The following is a 22,837-nucleotide window of genomic DNA, read 5'->3' on the forward strand; positions in this document are numbered from 1 at the left end:
GGAATTGTAATGGAGCTTCCACTCATGGCCTTTATTTCCCCCCCCCCCCCCCAACTTCAGCTTCAGCTGAATACCCTGAAAGATACCATGGGGTGGGGGGGTGGACATAGAAAAATATTGAAAAATATTTTTTTTAAAAGAGCTTATTATACTTGTACCAGCATAGTGAGTAGTGTAATCCCACAAACGTGAGGCAGAAAGGTGTGCTCAGCTTCAAATTGAAGCATGGCTGGCCTTCTCCAGGCAAGAGATGGTGGGAAGTCCCAGCCCTCATATTTTGGCATTTTTCTTTGCTATACCAGTTACTTTTCAACAAAAATGCTGCTTTATTGGAGCCGAGAAGGAAATGCTTACAGGCTTGGATGCCAGTGAGGGGTAAACTTAATAATCATGCTGTCGGATTTACTGATGAAGCACCTTATGTCCAGTCACCAAATGGCGGTACGGTCCCCTGCCTGGGGACTGGTTTAAGCACACCTCTCCGGGCTGTCCCCACGGTCCCCGTGAGGGCGAGCACTCTTTTTTTTAAAAAAAAAAAAGCTTTCGGGGAAATCCCGTTTTACCCTTTATTAGCACGTTATTGTGCTGAGGCGACGCCGCCATGGCGGGCTGACAGGGGGCGCTGTAGCGCAGCGCGGCGCCGCCATCCTCCCTCCCTCCCTCCCTCCGCCATGGCGGCCTTGCCCCGCCATCGCCGCTTTTTGGGCGGCTTCGTCTGCGGGGCCGCGGCGGGTGCTGCCGCGTCGTGCTGGGCAGCCTGGCGGCTTCTGCGGAGCCAGAGCCAGCCGGAGCCGGCCCCCGAGCGGGTCCTGCCGGAGGGTAAGAGCCGGGGGCTGAGGGGACGCGGGGAGCCGCGGAGCCGTAGCGCAACGCGGGGCGGGAGCGGCGCCGCCTCAGCGCGGCCGCGCTCTCCACGGCCGCCCGTGCCCCGCAGCCGCTGCGTTCCCCCTCGGAGCTGCTTTTTCCTGGCTCTTTCCTCCGTGGAGGGCCCGAAGGGGGCAAGGAAGGGCGGAGGAATGTTATATTTGGGGATTCAGGGTTGAAAATAGCGTTATAACGCGGCTTCCCGTTCGCAGCCAAGTGGTGCGTGAGGAGAGCGGGTGCCTGCAGCTGACAGGATGGCTGCCCCTGTGGGCAGCTGCAGCAGCCCTGCGTGGTCTGGTCACTCGGCATGTCTGTGTAAAGATACAGCATGCACACGTACACATATGTTTACTTGTAAACCCACAGTTCGGGCAGGCCGTAAATATATTTCATCCCTTTCTCCCCTTTTCCCCCGGGGTTTCAGGTTTGTAGGGAGGGGGTTTTGGGGGTGCCTCAGGGTCTGGTGGCAGTGAATGTATTTCTCTGTAGTCTGAAGGCTTTAAAAGTAAGTAAGGTGGATGCAAATATTCCTCCATGAGATAAAAATGTTTTAAAAAAATATCTTACAGTGAAGTTTTCGTTCATTCAGCATAGCGTAACCATTCCTAGTGATAGCAGGACTTGTACTTAACACACTGTGATTTGCAAGGAGGAGTCTGATTTCTGGCTGAGTCTCTGAAAGGGGAAATCTGTGTGTTGATATCCTGTGTCCTTAACTCCTCTTTGTCTGATGCATCCCTAAATATCTGATAGTTCCTCCTGTAGAGGACAGCCCAGGGTGATTGCTAAGTGGATGTGTGCAGGCATTACAGTGAATGAGTTAGTCCTGGAGCTCAGATCCTCCTGTGAGGGCATGATGGAAAGCACAGCTGGTTTTTGATGGAAGAAAGTTTCACTGGATTGCTTTCTTAATTATTTTTGTCTTTAATTGTGGCAGTAACCTCAAGTAGTTCCCTATACAGTATATTTACATCCAACAAGATGCTTTTCTTACTGTCTTGTTTCTGATCACATTTCATCTTTGGATTATTTTCTGTTTATTTTTCTCCTTAGAACCAGTAGAAGACTCTCTGCTGGAAAAATATGGATTCCCTGAAGCTGGAACAGAGACCAGATGTTACACAAATCATGCACTGTCTTATGATCAGGCAAAACGTGTGCCTAGATGGGTGATTGAACATATTTCCAAACAGAAGACACTGGGTATGTAGGTGTTTATTTACTGAGATTTACAGCACAGAGAATGGGTTTTGCAGTTCGCAGGAGGTGGACCCAGGAGCAGGCTGGGAGAAAAACCCTGTAGTGATCTCGAGGTATGGCTTTTTCCACCTATTTGCAATCTTTCTGGAGGCAGTAGGCCTCTAGGTGGATGTCAGTTCCATTACGTTTTAAGGCTGATGTTGCTAGTGAATTAAAAAAGATCTGTCACTGCTGGTTGACAGGTCTCTTCAGTATTCCTTATATTGCTGGGATTTGTCTAGTATTGCACGTATGACAGGTCTGCAAGACACAGCCCAAGGGCTGAGTGTGAAAGGGGAGTGAAGAAGAACTAGAGCTACCTTCCAGGAGAAATTTCTGTTGTGAGTTTATGAAACAGTATAAAAGCGCCAGATTAGTATAGCTGAATCAGTGTAAACATTCTAAGTCATGTTCCCTCTAATAACCGTGAATGGAGAGAAAATAAAAAGTAAAATTGAAAATTAAGCTTCTTACGTTATTCAGACCTGCAAAGTTCAGTCTCATTGCTCAAGTCCCTCAAATTGTTCTTGCTTCCTTAGCTAGTGTAGTTAGTTCTGTGAGACAATTTATGTCAGTTGAGGCACTGCCCCAAATGAGTCAATGCCTTTAATAGCCAGACTGTTTCACCTATAGATTTTGAAGAGATTTGCTCAGAATGTGAAGAAAAGATGAATCTGTGTTCCTGAGATAAAAGTGGAGCAGAGGGCATCAACAGTTATAATTGTTCAAAGCTAGATAATGTATACCTACTCGCTGCAGTCATTACCTACTTTGATGCAGTTCTGTTGTATTTTCTGATGTGCATTATCTAATAGTCTCTTCCCTGTTCTTTATGCAAGACAGGCTTAGTGATTTTTGCTGTCAGTGCTGAGTGAAATGTGAATGGTATACAGTCATTATAAATCAAGTTTATAACATTAGTTCAGCTTTTATAAGGTGAATTATTAGTAATGGAGGTAACTGTATAATTATAAAATGTTTTATGAAAGCAGTAGCCCTCTAAATATATCTTTATCACTGTCTTCAAATTACCTTTCAAAATTAAAAGCACGATCCTGAAAATATTTATAACCCACCCCTAAGTAGCATCATTGATTTCTCTTCTTTCTGAGAAGAAAGCAGTAGTTCCAGGCTTACTTTCAAGCAGGCCTTAAAAGTTAAATTGTTAAAACTTTTTCCAAATGATCAGATACATCTAACTGCAAATTGAAAATAAGCATCTTGAGACATTCAGCTCAAGACTTATATCTGAGAGCTACTGTAAGTGAGGTTTGGGGCATACCTGTGTTGTTCAGGGTATTTGTCACAAAAACCTTCCAAGTACTGGAGGTTTTAAACTGTGTGATGTAAAGGAAAAAAAGGGGGGAAGGGTGTTGTTAAGAACTTAAGTGTTTAAGTAGCACGGTGGGAAGACATTAGCTTTAAATGTAAATGAGGTCAAAGCAGTGGACAGAGAATAAATCATGATATATTTTTCCATTTTTCAAGTTAATTGATAAATTACGCTTTGTGCTTTGTCTTAAATATTGAGATGAAGTGTCATTTTTTTTTAAAATGATAATTCTGTTGCTTTGCATGCTGATAACATCATCGGTGTTGCTTCCTAAGCGTTGATCCTGTGTTAAAGTATCGTACCACATTCTTTACCCCAAAAAAGAAAAGTGAGAGCTCCTTCCTTCTACCTGCACTGCATAAAGATGCTCTGACCACCTCTCTGTTTTGACATTACCTCCGTGGGCATATGCACAGATGGCCAGTGAAGAAGAGGAAATTGCTTGCAGACACTGGTTCCCAATATACATTATCAATATGTATGCTGATTTCCCACTCCTTCCCTTCTTTCTGGTGGTCCTTCTTATATTCTCGGATAGAGAAGCTGCCAAGTGACGAGCATGGAGCACAGCATGCATAGGGTGTGTATGCACTCAGTAATATCACTGAATGTATATGCACAGTCAGCTGTAGAAGACTAACTTTAACAACTAACAGTGGTAATCATTGAGAATTGCCCTTCACGTTTTATTGCAAGAGAAAGTACTTTATGAAGTGCCAAGTTTGAGGAAAATTCTTGTGTCTACAGGCCCTGGTTCATGCTTGAATGAAAAGAGAACATGTAATGGTCCCCTATATTGCGTGTGTCAAATTGTGCCTGACACCCTGAATTTTATGAAGAAAGATCAGTATGCTGGGGATTCTTTGAATTATATTGGCGTTTGGAAAAAAAAATGTGGACAACAGTGATGGTGCTCGAAGCTCTCCCCCCACCTGCATGTCCCTGTTGCACAAACACAGCCAAATCAGCCCTTGGGTGTCCCTCAACTGCCTCCCTGGGACACCTTGCTCGTAATGGGTGTTCGTGGATGGATCCAAGGCTGTTCCCTAAGAAAAATGGTGTCTTGTTGGAGGTTGTCAGTGCCAGAATAATTCATGCAAGTCTCCTGGCCATCACCTTTTCAAGGAAGTGGCCTGTGTTTGGGATGAAGTTTTCTCAAAGCTGCAGCCCACTCTGAATAACTTCTTTCCCAAGGAGCGGACTGGGACTTGACAGAGTGCAAGGACACAAAAAGGTGTATGCCCAGGAAATCTAGAAAGAGGCCACAGGCTCCCTGGCAGAGGTAGCAGCTTAGTGTGGGCTGCCATCTCTGGAACAGTTCAGTTAACTCCTCCCACAACCCTCTGCAAAAATAAAAATAAAAACTGTCCTACAGAAGGCTTAAGCCTGGTCATTTTTTGTACATCATTTCCAAATGTCTGGAAAGGCAGCAGGGGAATCCTAGAGAAGGGCAGGAAAGCTCTTCACTTAATTCTATGCACGTGAAGAACAAATGAAATGATGTTCTCTGGAAAGGCTTTATTACCAATGGTAACTTTATAAAATACAGCCGTTCCACTTCCAGGCTAGACTTGGAAAAAGACAAAATGCTTGTAGTGGTTCGAACATTAAAAAATGGAACTGCTTCCGGTGAAGATTTGTAAATCTTAATTGTCCTAAAAAGAGAATCTATCCTGGTTTATATCTTTATCAGACTTGCCTTTGATATTAGTCGGCCTCTGTGATAAGGGTAAACTATTTTGCTTTTGTTTCTCTCTGAAACAGTAAACGTAGTCTGTAGTAGGGAAGGGTAGTGGGAAGGAATGTAGGAACTGGAGCATGGATCTGTAAGTAGAGTTCTTGTCTCGTATGGCTGAGGAGAAAAATATTCAGATTACTGTGTTGAATCCTTAACCATGGGCAGTTTGGTGAGATGTCTTGTTGTTGATAGTTTAATGATAACAACTTAGTGTGTTATTTCTTAGGCAATGCAGACCGAAGGCACTGTAAATTCAGACCAGATCCTAACATCCCTCTAATGTTCAGTGCCGTCAATGAAGACTACCTTGGGAGCGGGTGGTCGCGAGGACACATGGCACCAGCAGGAGATAACAAATTTTCAACAGTAGGAGTTTTTTTTTAATTTGTGTTTATCGGTTAGAAAAGGGTAAAAAGACCCTTAAGAGTGATGTCTGATGTTCCTTTCACTGTTTTGAGATGGAATATGGCCTCGTTGTTGAAGCACAGACCTGAGCTCGGACTTACAAGGTCTGTTCTTGACTGAGCACTGTAGGATGCTCATGCAGTCTAATTCAGGTGTCTAAATTGAGCGAAATTTAGAGTCTCAAATGGGAACAAAGAAGGTGAGAACCTTCACCAGCCAAACCTCACAAGTGTCTTCTGAAGCTCAGTCAAAGGGAGACGAGGAGAGATGACTTCATTTCAGCCAGCAGGTGCTGAAATGTTTAAGGCTAGATTGTGCAAAGCAAAAATACTGTTAAGTACTGTTCCACATTGGCAAGAGGATTGACTGGATGATTTAAAAACCTTTTTTTCCTTTCTGGCAATGTGCACGAGGTAAATTAGAACCTTTTTGCCATAGTTCTTTCAGTCTATAAAATGTCCTCACCTGCCATTTGTTTGAGTTGTAAGAAAAGCATGCCCTAATGCCTTGGCTGACTAACAAAGCAGCCTTGGATTTATTGGATCCTCATGTGAAATGTGCCTAATGCAGGCAATTTGTCAATTAAGAAGCAGTTTGAATTTGTATTTCTGCTCTGCAGAGTAGTATGCTCTGGGGCACTGACAGCACCCTGGCATGTATCAGATCAAAGAACCAGTCATTTTATTTCTACTAGAAGCATCTTGGTGGGAGGTTATTTGAGTTAGCTGTGGAGCTATAGCAGATGAGCTACCTGCACAGAGAGATTCTCTACCTGGTTTGAAATGCAGTGAGATAATACAGTCTTTCCAATACTGGGTTATAAAACCTTAATTTCACAGTTTAATTAGTGCAGGCAGTGTTTGCCCATTACTCTAAACAGTTCTGTCAGCTCCTTCATTTTGATGAAGTATCTGAAAAACATTGACAGCTACAGAACCTGTGAAGATTCTGGGTTAAGATTTTGGATTTTTTTTTCACCGTATTTTCCTGCATACATGTAGTTGTTTAGCCCCAGATCCCTTACATCTGGAGATACGTTAAGCTTCAATTCAGAGAGGTTTCTGACACTTTTAAAGTATAAAATTAAACAGATATGTAGGTGTTGGCATATCATGGTCTCGTCATTTCATTACCTGCACCTTATGTATTTGCAAAATTGTAAGATAGAGGTGAATATTCTATCTTTTGTTCTAACAGAAAGAAAAAGCTGGTGATTAATCACTCAAATAAATGAAAAGCACAAGTGAAAGCATTGTCCTCTTCATAATAAAGAGTATCTAGTTGCTTCCAAAGACATTACAGAATTGGTAGTCTGTTAGCACGTTAACAATTACTACTGTACCTCTAGAATTGGACATTCTTATACTGTGTTTCTGTCAAAAAAAAAAAAAAAAAGTAGATCTAATTTGCAAGGTTTGCTCCTCAGTTTTACACCTCTTATTCCAAAATGTTTTTGTAGATATTCTGACTCAGGTCTTGTCTGACCTTTTATTTTGATAATGGTAAAATTAAACTAGAAATGGCTTCTGATCCAAAAACTTTTAAAATGTGTTTACAGCTCAGATGTTTCAATGAAATGATGCTATTTTCTTTCTTCATGCAGAGAGCTATGGCTGAAACATTTTATCTCTCTAACATTGTGCCTCAGAATTATGAAAATAATGCTGGATTTTGGAACAGGTGAGCAATTGCTTATAAGGGAACTAACTAAATGAAAAATATCGGGCTATCTGTAGAGATCATGTCAACCTTCTCTGAAAGGTAACTCACAGTACTCACAATGCAAGAGCAGTATAATGACTGCTTTAGTTCTTTGTTCAGGAAAACCCTGCAGGGCGTTTACTTAGAATAAAATCATTTATTCTGGCTGATGTGGGTAAAGGTACCAGGCTTAACATTTCTGTCCTTGAGGAAAAATAAGTAGGAGCAGGGAAAGGGGTTTAGATCTAGTTTTAACGTCTCCAAAAAAGCACTTCCAGTATCAGAGTATCCCCATCTCTGTACGTGGACATCTGTTCACTTTGAATAGGAGAACTGAGTGCTCCCTGCTGAGCTGTGACTACTCCAGGTCTTTTTTAGGTATTTCTTGGAGTGCTGGCTTCCAAGTAGCAGTCAGGCAAGTTCTCTGTTGTTTGTGAATGCTGGCTGGATCAGCTGGGAGGTGAAGCGAGTGGAAGTAAATCTTACCTTTCTTTATGTAGGGTTTTTATTCTTTCATTCCCTTGAGCAGAAAAAAAAGCCTAATAAAACGAGCATTCATTCTGTGCTTCTTGCATAGGGCTTAAAGAATGTGAAGACTCAGAAACAGGAGGGGAGAATGATGAATTTCACAAGGCTCACTCAAGGGAAGGTTGGCAAAATCGTGTACAGTATTGTACTAAAAGTATATCAGAAATGCATCATCGTTCAACGACACACACCTGCTTTCCAGTTTTACAAGAATGCATATAAAATCATATGAGGCATTCAGTAAGGTTACACTATTTTATAGACAAATAAAACGCTATAACATTTTAAGAGATGTTTCTGTTTTGTTTTAATACCTCAAGTGTTTGAGCATAAAATTTCCTTGTACCAAAGCTAAGCGTTGGTACCAGTTTAAGGCTGGAAACCCTCCTTATTTCTCTGGAGCAGGATTGGTGCCTGATCAGGAAATCATGGGGAGCGTTTCGGAATTTTCCCTGGCACTATCAGCCCTGCAGTTTAAGCTGCTGTTATCACTTTCTCCTAACCCCAGCACCTTATCCCCACAGTTTAAGTACACAAGCCAGATATTTGTGTCACTTGTTTTGTCAGTCACTTTTTAAATGATATGTAGTTTTAAGGATACTGCGCTTCGTGTGTGTTGTATCCCTTCCTGTCTTCAGTACTCTCTTCCTTTCTTTATTTTAATCACTTCTTGAATTGTCTTTTGAGGTGCAGACAGTACAGCTCAGACAGTTTAACAGTCCGATGATTTTTAAAGTGGTGTTTGCCCTCCAGCTGCGTGTTTTTGCTGCTTTCCCAGTTCCAGCTCTGATACATGCCTTACTTTACAGCAAGTCGACGCCATTTACTAACCCAGTTAAACTGATCCACGTTTTGGTTTGGTTTGTTGCATTTCTGCCAGATTAGAAAATTGGATCAACTGGTGAGACGAACGCTAGAGCCAACGTAGAAGATGGAGTAGGACAGTGCAGCTGGGGTAGGCAAGGGGAGCAGGGGGAAAGGAGACTGCAGGACTGTCTTTCAGGAAGCTGTTAGTAAACTGTTAGATTGGTTTCTTGATGTGGTCTAACTGTTTATTTGTCATTCTCTTCCTACCAACATGCTTCTTTCTTCCCGTCTGTCTTGAGTGTAACTTCATGGTCCCTGTAGTCTGATCTCTGTCCCTGCTGCCTCTAACAGCAGTCTGTTCCCTAGCTGCTTTTATTCTCCTTCTTCCCTTGTGCCAGGTGGTGTTTGTATTGCCATGCAGGGAGACGTCCAGAGGAGCTGAGCTACTTGGAAGCAAAGCTAACAGCAGAAAAAAAAAATTAGCCTGTGGTCAGTGCTTTGGCTTGTCACATGGCAGCGCACTATCACCAAAGAAAGATGGGCTAATTCCTGCTAATTCTGGTTTGTGTGAGCTTTTTTGACTCACTAACCCATCAGAGGAAAAAAGTCTGGTTTTGTTCAGGGTTATGGACAGGTGAGGAGTGCTAAAGGTAGCCCAAGTAAGAGGTATGAGGAACAGGAGGGGGAAGGAGGTGAAACTTTCCCCCATACAAGCAGCCAGATTAGCTGGAGTTCCCTGTCTCATTTTCTGGTCTTGTTGTCCATTTGAGTGAGGTACAGTTCTGTCTTTAGTAAAGGCCCAGTAGGTACTCATTTTATGTAATTTCTGTAACACCTGTGATGTTAGATCAGAGTGGCTACAAGCTCCCATTTTCTGTAATAAAGGTGTGGTCCGGAAACCTTTTTGTTTGGAGAAGTATTTTATGTTGTAAACTGAATCAGTTAGTTTAGAAAACAAAAACAGTGTTAATATTTTCGGAGTAACTACTTTATTTTTAATCAGTTACATATCAAAATAAGCAGTAAGTAGGCTTAGTAGGAATGGCACATAGTAACTCTAAAAGTTCTTTGAGATACAGAGAGAGCTGTTTGTTCAGGACATTAATTCCTTGGGGGATGCATACAAACCCAGTCATGTGGTAGAACCATTTGAATTAAGAATACCACAGCCTGTTTAAAACAAGTGTCTTGCTAATCTAATCAGTAGTAATCTTTCTGATGTCAGGTATGGGATTAAGTTGAGAATTCAGATTTTCAAGTTAGGTGGCAAGGCTACAGAAACCATTTTCAGATGTGTGTGATAACACATGTGTACCTGTACATAAGTGAAACCGGAACAAGAGGGAAGTATGACTTGGGCCTGTGGTTTACCTTCTTTGGCATGTGAATCAGTTGTGTGAGTGTGGAGAAGTCCTCTTGCCCTTCATAGTCTGTTTTGAAGTTTGTTGCGTTAAGTTTTCCCAGCTGGCTCTACTCAGTCTGGCAAATATGTTTCAGAATGGAAATGTACTGTCGGGAATTGACCGAGAGATTTGAGGATGTTTGGGTAGTTTCTGGACCTCTGACCTTACCTCAAACAAATGATGACGGAAAGAAGAGTGTTACTTACCAGGTATGTACATACGTTGCTGGGTTAATAATGCAGTAGTTATACTTTTTTAAAATTACTATTTAAAATTTAAGAACAGGTCTGATATCTCTGTAGCTTGATAAAACAAAGTTAAACATCTCACTATGTACAATATGTCCAGTAGTATTTGGGACTAGTTCATTGGAAATATCTTGCCTACATATTAAAAATATCATTTTAAAATAATTTGTTTTATTTACACTGAGAGAACTATTGAATGTCTTCACGATTTGCAGTAAAACTGTTTTCTGACTTATATTTGACAGTGTCTGAGCAGAGAGTTAGTGGGTTTTGCTGATTTGAATGCATCTATGCAGTCACTAAAGTATTTTTTAGAAACAGTGCGCTACAAAGGTAGTGGGGGTTTCTCAAACCTGTTTAGGGGATTGCAGTGCCTGTGTTCCGCTAAAAGCAATTTCAAAAACAGTTGCTTGGTGGTACCCCATATGCATCACTTAAAATCCCAGTTGCAAGGCCTTCTCTAAGAACACCAAAGTCAGTTGGAAGACTTCATTCGAGTTCGGTAGTTTTTAGGTGAACGCAATATAATTGCTTGTCCATGGTACTGGTACCTCTTTTGGTCCCCCATTTTATTATTTGCTTTAAATACTCTGAAGATAGGTGTTTGATCAGGCACAGTCTCTAGAAACCATCACTGATAGAACAAACAGGAAAGGTTATCGTGTTGAGAGGTGAATTTACTGTTGCTTGTGGTGACTTCTTGTAAGCATGCTTTTAGGCATCTGTAGGATCTGTAAGGTTCCTCGAAAACCTTACTGTGCTCTTCTGCCCCTACTGTAATGACATATTATTGCTGCTTTCAGTTGTTAGATGCTAGCAAGCATAATGCAAATAATACAATATTCTGTACCTCTTGAAAAAACGCTTCTCTGTGAAAATAAGTGCTCAGATGAACTGCAGCTTCAACTCGCGAGTGATTCAGCTGTCCAGCTAGTTCTCTGAGGAGCAATGAACGAGCTTGCTATAAAAAAGCCTCTGTAGCTGAGGGATTTGAGAGAGACAAAAGGGAGAGATGTTCAGCTTTCAGTGCTAGCTTGTTTAGCAGAAAGATTTAGGCACTATTTCTCTGTTGTAAATGCACATTCAGTTCTGTTTGATTGAACTTGGAACTCAGTCGTGACAGAACGTAATTTTTCCTGTTCACTTTTACCTGTTTACGTCTTTAAAAGCTATCCCTTATATCACCCACAAGTCTATAACCTTGACTGTAATGAAATCACTGCTTTGGTTTTTGTTTCTTTTTTTGTTTGTTTGTTTCTCAGACAGTCCTATGTTACGCACATGAAAATGCAATAATTATAATTCATCTTTTTTACGTTGGGTGCCAGTTGCAACCTTCAGTTCTCACCGTATCTTTGTGAGGAAGGTGACAACCGTGCTTATTTTCAAGGGGATAAGTAGTAAATCATGGTTAAAGGATATGACCAGTGTCACACGACAAGTTAGTGGCAAGGGTGACTTTACTCTGGCTCTGGTTCCTTGCCACCTAAGGGGAGAGGGCTGTCTTCGCTACTGCCCGTTATACTTTGCAGCCTTTTACCTCGTGTGCAGGTGCTGATTGGCACATCCTTCCACGAGGTACTTAGTGAAGTAGTGCAATAGAGGTCCATCCACACCGGGTTGTTTTTGTATGTTTCCTTGGCTTTTTTTCTGCTGCTATAGAAAGATACCTCAGCACACAGGAGTCCGGCACGTACCGGTGACACTGTGAGATATGTGGCAAAACCACGTAGCTGGGAGCAGAAGGGAAATGTTCCTTTTCAACAGTGTCAAGCTGAACATTTGGCTTACTGTCATGCAGAATGGTACCGTAAGAGTTCTCCAGGTTTGCACATAGCTTGCTGGAATTTGTTTCCTTGTAGTTGTCAAGATACTGCATTTATTTATCCTTAAAAATACAGCTTAGTCTTACATTGCAAAGAGCTAAAAATCCTGAGCAGACTTGAAAATTGTATAGGGTAAAATGATTTTCCAGGAAGCAGTTGAATCATTTATCAACTGCATCTATCAACCGTTTTGGTTTAATACTGCTCGTCTTTATCTACTTTTTTTCTCTAGAGAAAGTGTTTACTTAAAAGAGGAAAGATTACATTTTCTGAAAAACAGTTATGGCTCTACATTTTGGTTTTGAAATGTAAACGTTAGCATTCCCCAGGTAAAATAAAAATAAGGGCAGGCACTGCATCTTACTGCCTTTATTCAAAGTAACTCGATACCAGGATCTGGTGCTGGAATAATAGTTGCACAAAATGTCCGTGCTGCTTTGATTATCATATCGTTCTGTTCTTGTCTGTTGCCAAGATGTCTTCATCATCTTTGGGTTTGATGACAACTCTGGTCTTTTACGAATGTTTTATCAGTTTTGGTCTTAATATAAACTATGAAGTGAAGTTCAGTGTGGAGTTGAAAAGGGTGGAACGATCATACTCACGTGTTCATTTCGCCATTTGGCCATTCATAAATCCTTCGGTCAGCTTCCTAGGATGAGATTCATTATATAGATTGATTTGTATTTAAGCTGTATTTAAGAACAGATAATGCTGTCAGCAGGTGGAAAAATAAAATGTTGATTGGGGGAAGGGGAAGGCTAGTTTGGGTTGAATATGCAATTATTTGAGTTGGATCCTGTTTGGGTACACTCCTAAGCATAAATAAATGCAGGCCGAGAATTTGGTTATTGTGAGATTTCTGTATAGCATAAGTGCCTTTGTTTGCCATTGGAGTCCTCCTGTAGGGAGAGAGAGTTGAGAGTAGAGTGTCGAGGGATTTTTTTTGTGGTTTTGATTTTTTTTTTTTTTTTTCCTCCATCCATCAACACGTACTCTCAGAAGAGGGAACACAACCTGTCAAAACAGTGAGGAGAAGTTCTTTTCAAACATACACAATTGCTGTCATCGCCATTGATTTTGGTAGTCTAGGCTTCTGCCCCTAAAACGAGAACACTTAAAGAGTTCACAGCTGAACGAGACAGGAAGGTACCTCTTAGCCGTCTTTCAGGAGCAAACTCTGTAAGGTTCAAACAAATGACTTAGAAATGAAAGGCTTTTACTCCTCATTGTTTGGGCTTATGAAGCTGATGTGGGAACTGTCCTTTTTCTTTGTATGTGCTGTTTAGGGGAAAGTGCTGTAGTATACACCAAAGTGCTGAAACCCGCAACGTGTAATCTGGCAACGTAACTGTTAAGGCTGAGCTCCTTTCTGATGTTGTTCTCATCCTACAAGACTAGAGCCGTGGAAAAAGAAAACACAGAAGTACTACAGTGAATGTGTCCCCGTTGATTTGCTTCAGTTCATCTCTTCAATTGTAGTTTCCTTGTTTTTTGGCTAAAGGAGTGATGAAATATGTATCCGTGGCTTTACAGGCTGGTGTTTTTCTCATCAGACATCCAAAAAGGTTATTTTTAGATCACTATAGAGGAAAAACAGAGCATCGGTCATGGCATTGTTCCCAGTTCCTGCTTGGACTCTGGTACCATTTGCTGTTTAATTCCAGAAAGGGAATTAACCTTGAACTCCTTAGATGCCAGCGTTGTTCTATCTATTGGCTGAACTTGCTGTATCCTCAGATATGTTCTGTCATTTCATCTGTCTCCAGCAGTGGCTTTTATTGCAAAGAGTAGATTGATGACCACGCTTGGTATCTGAAAAATACATTTTGAGAATATACGTAAAATAGAATGCCAACAGGAAAAATCTGTTCTGTGTCATTGGAGAGGCAGATGCAGGTTTTTCGTCTTCGTCCAGATCAAATCAAAATGACATTGTCTCGTTTTGTACGTTGCTGTTCTTCAGTGACTGTCACTTCAGTGATTTTCCTCTGTCAGCAGATTTGGAGTTGGAAATACAAATTTTGCAGTAATTCTGCCGCATTGTGCTCAACCCTCCGCTCTCTTATTCCCTGTGCCACTGTAGTTAAAGTATAATTTGAGAAAGGTTTCCTATGAAAGAAACTATGGTTTAGATAACCCTTTGTTTATTGCTTGAAGACAACATTTTCCCGTACTTTTTAGTGAGCTTATACTGGAATCATGTTTGTGGTTTAATTTTCAAAATGGAATGGATCCTTTCCTAAGCTGGGCCTGAGTTGCACAACAGCTGAACCAGAAAATACACTTACTTGTCATCTATTTCTGTGGCAAACAAGTCCCTGGGACACAAACTGCACCTCTCAAATATAAGATGGTACTTTATGGTTTCCCCAGTCAGCTTTCAGAAGTGGTAGAGATTCCCCTATAGTATCTTAGCCAGGAGAGCGGGCATCTTTGTTAAAGGAAGAAATAAACCTGGGGACTACTGGGGCTTTGCCAAATGTGCTCAAGGCTGCACAGCCACCTAGGGGATGTAGGTCCATTATACACGTCCCATAAAACCTACGTTCAAATGGGTAGTTACTAGATCAGCTGGTGTAAATGACCAGAGCGCTGTCAGCCCTAAATTTAGACATGATGTACAAGTGAAAATAATAGACGCTGGGTTAAGATTGGAGGAGAAGAGACACCAAAGGTGCAGGGTAGATTTATGGGGTTGCTTTTATTTAGCACTGTACCCCTGCTGAAGGTTCTTTTATTATAGGAAGAGTGGTGGTAGGGGCTGTAGTGGATTCAGTGTTGAGTATAACCTAAATGGATTTTGTGGGAGTAGTAGTTTGTCATCATGTAAATATGGCATTGGAATGCCTATATGCATCCTCTTTATTAAAATAAAAAAAATAGGGCGGAGGGTGTCCTTTAATGCTGTAGTTGTGTTTTTAGGCACAGCTTTTTTACCATCTCTTGTTTATTTTTTTCATTTATTTTTTAAGATTGCCAAAGATTTGGAATAGCAAAACGGCCATAACAAATTTTTCAGAAATACATACATTTGGGGAACTTAGTTGTGCATTTTTGTAACAGTTCGCTAATATGTTTTTATCTGTAATGTTTTCTGTTTTCTGTATTACCAGAACTGCCTTCACAACATTCAGTTCTTCTCAGTGCTGTCTGATGGAGTTCTCCCAAATACTGGGGAAAAAACACTATCAGCAGAATCAGTGCTGCCTAACACAAATCCAGAAGGAATTGGAGTGAAGGCGGTTAAAGCTGTCACAACAATCAAGTAAACAAATTATACTGATAGGAACGGGATTTTTTTACATTGCCAGATTGTCTGCTTCTATATAGAATTCAATATCAAATTATAATGAGCTCCTGACTGTCAAACACGGGGTCGTATCAGCAGGAAGAATACTATCTACAATAAAACATCTGATGGGCCTGGTCAGTGTCATGCTGTAAGTTACAGCTAAAATGAAACAAGCCTCTCTTCAGAGAGAGATGCAGTCTTATTTTGGGTGACAGGAATGTCCTTTTTACTTCAAGAAATGTGACGGACGTCTTAATTTCATTAATGGCCAGATGTAGGAGTGTTGTTACCTGGAGAATTGTACGTGTGCTGTTTTCAGTCCATCCAGGCTTGCAGCATGGCTTTGTTCTAAAATCGGGTTATTAAAGACAGAGTGGGATGGAAGAAATGGTTACTGGAGTGCAGAGGGAAAATCTGCAGCTATCGTTTTGATGTCTTTGTGATGGTACCCTCTGATGCAAGGACTCTTCAGCGTGTGCTGGCAGTTAAGTCATGATTGAACGTGATTTCTGTTTACCAGGTTCTACAAGAATCTCAGATAATTGCCAGCCGAGACCTGGCACTCGCTGGTAAAAGGCTAGTCCCTTCTGCTAATTCTCTTCGTGGTTGATTTTCATTTTCTCGTCACTAGGTGGCAAAATACTACTTTCCCATTCATGAGTCCGTCCTTTTAAAAATGATTCCTACCCTTTCAAAAGATAAGGCTTTTACTGCTCTGGGCAGCTGTAACAAGTACAATGTAAAACAAAGATATGATAAAGCTTGTTTTAAAAAGTCTAATAAGAATAACAGTTCTGCTACTGTTCTAATACAATCTTTCAGGTATTCTGCCATTAAGCAGTTTATGTAAGAATGGAATTTTCTTTCTCATAAAACCCAAACTGTGATTTTTAGGGACTGCTTTTTCCTGTCTTTATCTAATTACCCCCATGAAGGTGACATTATTTAATGCCATATGCTTAAATTTACCCTGGATGCCGTTGTTAGCAAATGCCTTCATTCTTTATTGTGATACCTAATGGCTCTGCAGGTATTATCAAATTTGTCCTTCCTCTAATTGAAGAAACTGCAAGCAAGAATAGTTATGCAAAAAATATTATGCAAAAAGACAAGTTTAGGAAGAATCCTCATCCAGTGACTTAGGTATGAGACTGAATTTATCAAAGTTCACTAAATTCTCTCTGTTTTAAGAAATCTTGTTGTTCCTGCCCTCATCTTCGTCTGTCCACGTGGGCTGTTTATGTTTGGATAACTGCTGTTATATTTGTTGTTTTACCAGTATATAAGTATCTCTAAATGTCAGGAATTGTGTGCATTTTAATGGCCCGTCCTTGTGACTGCTGTCCATGTTTAATTGGGCATTAACATTGAGTGTAACAAATTTATACACACTTGTGGAATGTCAATAATGATAAAAAAAAAACACAATAAACACTATGCTGAAAATGACATTGTCATGAAGTTGCATTATTAGATGATGCCAGTTTAGTTATAGCCAGCACCAAATCACCAAGCAAAACAAGAACAAAGCAAACTAACGGAATAAGCAGCTCCAAAAAGGTCAGTGAACATTTGTATGCTGAACAAATACAAATAAAAAAAAAGTGAAGTCATATCTGAAACTTCACATCAGTATCCCAAACGATGATGGGAAAGGAGTACTTTTACTGCTGTAAAAAGAGGACTTTCAGGTAGAGTGCATTTTTTTCCTTGTCATGAGGTTGTTGACAATCTGAAAGATTTAGCAAAAGTTTACAGGAATAGAGAAAACTTTCCGTCTGGCCGGCTCTCAGCAGGGTGCAAAAGCATGTGGGACAGCAGTGATTTTCAATATGCCACGGCTGTATTTTCTAGATTGCTGTATTAGCTTGTGAGATATTTCTGAGTCACATACACTATTAAAAACTGTTGCTCTTTTCCAACTGGGACAGATAGCTGTTGAAGGCATTGATTGCTAAAAGATCATCTGCTGCCTGTGGATAGACGAGCACAAATCAAAGTCAGCTTCTGTATGGATAATCTTAACCCATTTTCCCTTTTCGTGCATTAGGGGCATATGTTCCCTGCCTCTGTTAGGCATGCATTGATATAAACGGGATGGCACAGGTCAGGGTAGTGATTCAGGCTGCTGTAGTTAGGTAGGAAAATCCTCTAGGTGGCATTAGAAAGTGACTTGTTGAGTTTGTTTTTCTTACCAGTTGCTTCTGTTGCAAACTTCACTTCTGCAGGATCACACACTGCTTCGTTCCCTGGCTGCTGGGCTGTGTGTCTGGGCCAGTGATATGGATTCATTTGTCTGCAGCTTCTGTGTCAACTCCCAGAGAAAGGCAAATTGTGGTATATCACAGAGCATAATGATGGAAATATTATGGTGTGCTCCAGAACTGCACTTTTTTTTAACAGGAATCACTGTATCATATTGGCAGCAGAGCTGACTGGTGATGCATCCTGTGTGTGGTTCATGTAAGTGTTAAAGTGCAGAAAAATTTTTGTCAGGCATATTTAGTCTGTCGGAGAAATGAGGCACCCTCTGTTTTCCTTTGGTGGTATTCCCTGCCTGCAGAATGAGCTAGTGGCAGAGCTTTTACACCCCGTTTTGTGTAAGGAGAGGACGCTGCCGTGGACTCTGGCCATTTGGCAGGCTGGAATTTGTCTTAATCATTTTAACGGTATTAGAACTCAGCAAAGTAATTGCAGAAATAGTTTATTGCTACTCAGAGGATACGGTATAAAGCCTGTGCACTCCTTAAATTTTGTTTAAATCCTCAAAAGAGAGCTTGCATGGAACAGAAGTGGTACATAAATTACACGTATGGCCATTGCCTGTACCGAGCTGAGTTTTTTAGAACTGCTTTTCTCAAAAGGCCAACCCTTCCTTTTTCTGGAACTCGTCCTCTCTTTCCTTCTTTTCCTCTTTACTTCATATACAATGCATAAATGTGCATTATTTTGCATGGAATATATATATATATATTTGGGGGGGCATAATATCACATAAGCACAGGGTCTGTTTTCCCTTAACACCCACTCCAGGCATTCAGCGTTTCCATTTCATACCTAACCCCTCTTTGTGCAGCTCTGTTCATTCCCTCGCCTTTCTCTCCACCCAGTCAGTCCTCAGCCTCAATCCCCTGTTCCCTCTGCTAGCTCGCTCACACACATTCACCTGTTTGTTTTACATATGCCATATATATCCCCTAATTGGAGGTACTCCCAGCAGCTCCAGCTACATGTTCACCCTTCCTCTGGTCTTTTATACGACAGGCAGAGGATGCTGGTGTGTGTTTGCGTGTGGGAGGTGTTGAGGAGGGGAGAGGACAAAGCTAAGGAGGACCAAGGTGTTATGCAGGTATTTATAGTAGGAAAAAGTTTGCGAAGAGCCCTGGAGAAGGCAGTGCAGGCACAGGAATGATGTTGAGGAGGGGTTGTTGGCCCAGGGGAATCTGGGGAGCAGGGTTTATTCTCAGTATTGCCTTCCCTGGGGAGGCCACAGCAGCTTCAGGGTGCAGCGCAGCTGTGCACAGCCCCTTCTTTCTCTTCTGCCCTGCCCTGCCAGCGGGCAGGAGGTGGGACTGCAGCACAGGCTCTGCAAGCTCCCTTCTCCACTGGGAAAAAAGAGCTCCAGCCTTCAACAGCATCAGTCACTGCTTGTGCTCGGGTGAATATAGAAATATGAATCCCCTCCTCCTCTCCCCCTCGGGGCTTTTCATGCTGCTTAGCTCCCTCCCTCCCACCCCCAACACATCGCATGTGCTCCCGGGTTTGAGTGCCAGCTATCTCAAGCAGGTTACACTCTGACACTCCTCGTTTTTGTAATTCAGTGTAGCCCACCAGGTATAACAGTGGGTCGAAGCGTAGTTTTCAGTGTATTTTAAAATTACCTGTACGTCAGTCGGTTTTGATTATTTATGCAGTCGATCCTGAGGAGCTGTAACTGTGGTTTCACCCACACTGAATGCTAAATGTAAAGTGCTTTGACACTCGGGAGCTCTCATTTCCCTATCAAGACATCTGTCGTAGAAAAGGAAAGTAACTTTGGCATAAGGCATTTATTTATTGCTTTCCGTTTTCAATCACTGCTAGATGTTTAAGCAGAGCTTTATTTAGGAGAGTGTTGGTGGCACAAGCAAGATCATTTCTGTAGAAAAGTGTAAACTACAGCAATGCTGTTAAATAGCCTAGTATAGGGAAGGGGAGGAAATACTCTGTTTTTGGTAACAGAGTAAAGAAATCTTAAGAGCACATTTGCCACAGACAGTAGTAAGGTTACTACTACATTGCTGTACAAAGCATGAAATAAATTCTCTGTATTTAGAGGTTTGCCTTTCTCCTAAAGGTGCTTTTCTCTGGTTTCAGTCTAACCAGTAAGACTGAAAGGACTGGCATCAGAGGTAGAAGACGCACGTCCAGCACTGAAAGAATTTGTAACTGAAAATAGTTTATGGTTGGAATAGACTGAAGTGAACTTTGTTTCAGTACCCACAGTCAAATTTTAATTTAAAAAAAGTGTTTCCTTTTGCAGAAGTACTGACTACTATCAGAATAAAGCATGCATAGGAAATATTTCTTCTTTGGTTGAGTTATACTGTATATATAAATCGACAAAGCATGTCTGAACTGATATACCAACTTAGCTTGTAAAATACTTGCAATTAATGTGATCAGTTGTGGCAGCAAAATAAATGCCTGCTTTCTCTGAAATTGTGTTTTAACTGCATCTAACAAAAGCTGTCAGAAATCAAATAGGCAGTCTTTGCTTCTGCAGGTATTGCAAGTACTGGAAATACTACCAAATTACTGGATTTGATGTAAAAACAAGATGCCTTTGTAGTTCTTGCAGGGAGTCTGTATCTTTTTCTTCTGTTGCCATTAGAATAAAAGCATGAGTTCTGGAAGGGTGATTATACAGAAGGGCTATGCAAAACTGAAACTTCCCCTGCATGAGCCTGTTGTACTTTGTCAGCACGGCAGACCCAGTTCAGCAACGCTGCAGGAAAAAAAAGAAAAGCCTAACAATGCATGCATGAGCATCACTTTTTGAATACTGGAGAGATTACACTTTTGATCGTAGGTATCTTCCCTGAGACTAATTTTTGAGACATGGTGGGATATCTTCTGTGTACATACGTGTGTGAGTTCGCAGTGGTCTTTATGTGACGTCAGATTCCTGATCATCCCATCCTGGTGCTTCAGTTAAATTCCTGGATCCTGATCTGAGTGACACAGCAGGAAATCTAAAACATACGAGCTCTTAAGTTGAATCATAGTGAATTCATGGAAGAAGTAGATTCATCAAATTATGCATTTTCTTTGGATAGGCTTTCTTCAGGATACTGAGTCACCGAATGTACTTTATATCCAGAGCCTCTCAAAAATGTATTTCCTTAGGTAATACAGCTTGTAAAAACAGCCTGTGTAAGGGTATTAGAGATATGAAAAATGACTGGCAGAAGGTAAGCTAGAGCAGGTTTGAAATGGGTGCTAAAAGGTACATGATTTGGAGCAGTCAGATCAGGATTCATGTAAAACGTATAGACCCAGCGTTATTAAAAACAGCGCTCAAAGTGTTAACAGTGTGACGCAGCATGACAAGAACCTCTACCATGCCTTCATGTCAGCTACACTTACAGATCAGCACCAGAGGATTAGGGAGCTGGGGTCTTGGCTGACTCCCTGTTCCAAATATGTTTTTCAGATTCGGTTCCAGTTCAGTTTCAGCTGTAACTGAAGTTGCTCTGGTTTGTAAGTGCTTGGGAGATTTAAGTTGAATTCATTCTTCTACCAGAGCTCCTTGCTCTGGATCTTTACAAATATGTAGACAATGACTGGCTAATCCTTTGGCCTTTTGTCTGCATCGTTGCTTTTAGTAGTGCAATGTAAAGTCAGGGGCGGTATGAGAAATGCAGAGAACTTTCTGGGAGAGTCTTCTACCAACGGTGGCCAAACAACCCTGCAGTGAACTGTTCTCTGCCCTGCTTCTTCTGTCTGAGATTCGGATGTAGAATGACTAGTCCAGTCCTGACCAGCTATATGAGGAGCTGCAATGAAATTGTGCCTTTCCACCTCAGCTTCTGGTCTGATAACATTGCACATGATTTCAATGTGTAGTTATGTGTTGTGACTGACACCTTTTTAGAGGTAGTAGGATTGGTCTCACTTCTCTTTTCCCCTCAGTTAATAAGATCTGTGTCTTTTCTTTTGACAGGTAATTGGAAAGGATGACGTAGCTGTGCCATCCCACCTCTACAAGGTGATCCTTGCCAGACGGACCAGAACATCGACAGAACCCTTGGTGCTGGGGGCTTTTGTGGTGCCAAATGATCCCATAGGCTTCAGTCACCAGCTGACTGAGTTCCAAGTAGATATTGAAGAGCTGGAAAAAATGGCAGGTTTAGTTTTCTTCCCCCAAGTGGACAAAACCAGAGATGTTAAAAATATCTGTGAGGTGGACACCTGTAAACTGATAGGCTTCAAGGAATTTACGTTGTACATCACTACTCGAAAAGTGCAGAGTGCCCGTACGTTGCACCGGTTAGAGAAAGCCATGTCAGAGTTAAAGGAGGCAGGAATTGAGCCTGATGAGTATCTCCTAAAGCTTCACAAGAAGAAGGAGGAAGAACTACTGCAGGAAAAACAAACAGCAGCTAGAGAGGGGAAAGCTGGCTGAGTACTTCTTTAGGAAGATGCTTGGTGTTTGTACTTTGAGAGGGGAGCTGAAGGCAAACAAAAAACAGGGCTTTATAAATGATCCTTTTCTGAATTGTGAAAACAATAAAGAAACATTTGGAAGATGATGGGTTTGGGATAATGTTCATTCTTGTGTAACACGATGCCCACACATGGCTTGCTGCAGTATTTAGATGTGGGAAATGAAAATGACCCCTTTTTGGCATGAATAGATTACAGGACCTCCAGAAAAGGCTTTGTGCTATTTTCCAAGCTGGACGTCAGACTTGGGGTTTGTACGGAATCCCTTCTAGGAATATTATAAAAATAGACAGTAGACACCTTGGGAGTATAGCAGGAACATTTCTAAATGTAATTCAGCCTGCAATTGTCTTTCAGAATGATGCTGTAGAAATGGGGGTAGTTTCTGGGATTTTTTAAAATTAAGTTAATTTAGAAATACTTAACACATTTAATAGAGGCTTGTAAGGCATAATCTGAATCCCTTACAGTCTTTAGTTAGTTGTGGTAAACAAAACACATTGTCTCTTACCTCTGCTGACCTTGCATGCTTTGGATACCGTAGCATGTCAGTAGCTGTCAACTGTTGTCATCTGCAACAGGCTTCTTCCCATAGAATACTGCAAATTTAAAAAAGCAAACCAAAACAGCTGAAGCAGAGTTTACACAAGTTGCTGCCAGCGTAGATTAGGTCTTCGTAAATTAATGTAAGATATTTCACTTTAACCACTAAGTTTGGATAGATGTGTTTTGTTGCTTATTG

At 41.3% G+C, this 22,837-nt stretch overlaps 1 protein-coding gene across 1 annotated transcript; it reads left to right on the forward strand.

The window, feature by feature from the left end:
- Window positions 1-628: 628 nt before the first annotated feature.
- Window positions 629-22,179, forward strand: EXOG (exo/endonuclease G). Its single transcript, XM_083823718.1, has 6 exons — window positions 629-819; window positions 1,918-2,067; window positions 5,401-5,540; window positions 7,183-7,259; window positions 10,113-10,227; window positions 21,593-22,179. Exons 1-6 carry the CDS (start codon window positions 672-674, stop codon window positions 22,052-22,054), a joined length of 1,092 nt encoding a protein of 363 aa, XP_083679844.1. The 5' UTR covers window positions 629-671; the 3' UTR covers window positions 22,055-22,179.
- Window positions 22,180-22,837: the final 658 nt, after the last annotated feature.

This window comes from Anser anser (assembly GCF_964211835.1).
Source record: "Anser anser genome assembly, chromosome: 2".
In the NCBI taxonomy this organism is placed as follows: domain Eukaryota; kingdom Metazoa; phylum Chordata; class Aves; order Anseriformes; family Anatidae; genus Anser; species Anser anser.

Bases quoted from the DNA above. Each gene is read 5' to 3' on its own strand.
- EXOG (XM_083823718.1), top strand. From the start codon at position 672: ATGGCGGCCTTGCCCCGCCATCGCCGCTTTTTGGGCGGCTTCGTCTGC. The intron at 2,068-5,400 runs GTATGTAGGTGT...GTTATTTCTTAG, and splicing joins TTCCAAACAGAAGACACTGG to GCAATGCAGACCGAAGGCAC. The intron at 5,541-7,182 runs GTAGGAGTTTTT...TTCTTCATGCAG, and splicing joins GAGATAACAAATTTTCAACA to AGAGCTATGGCTGAAACATT.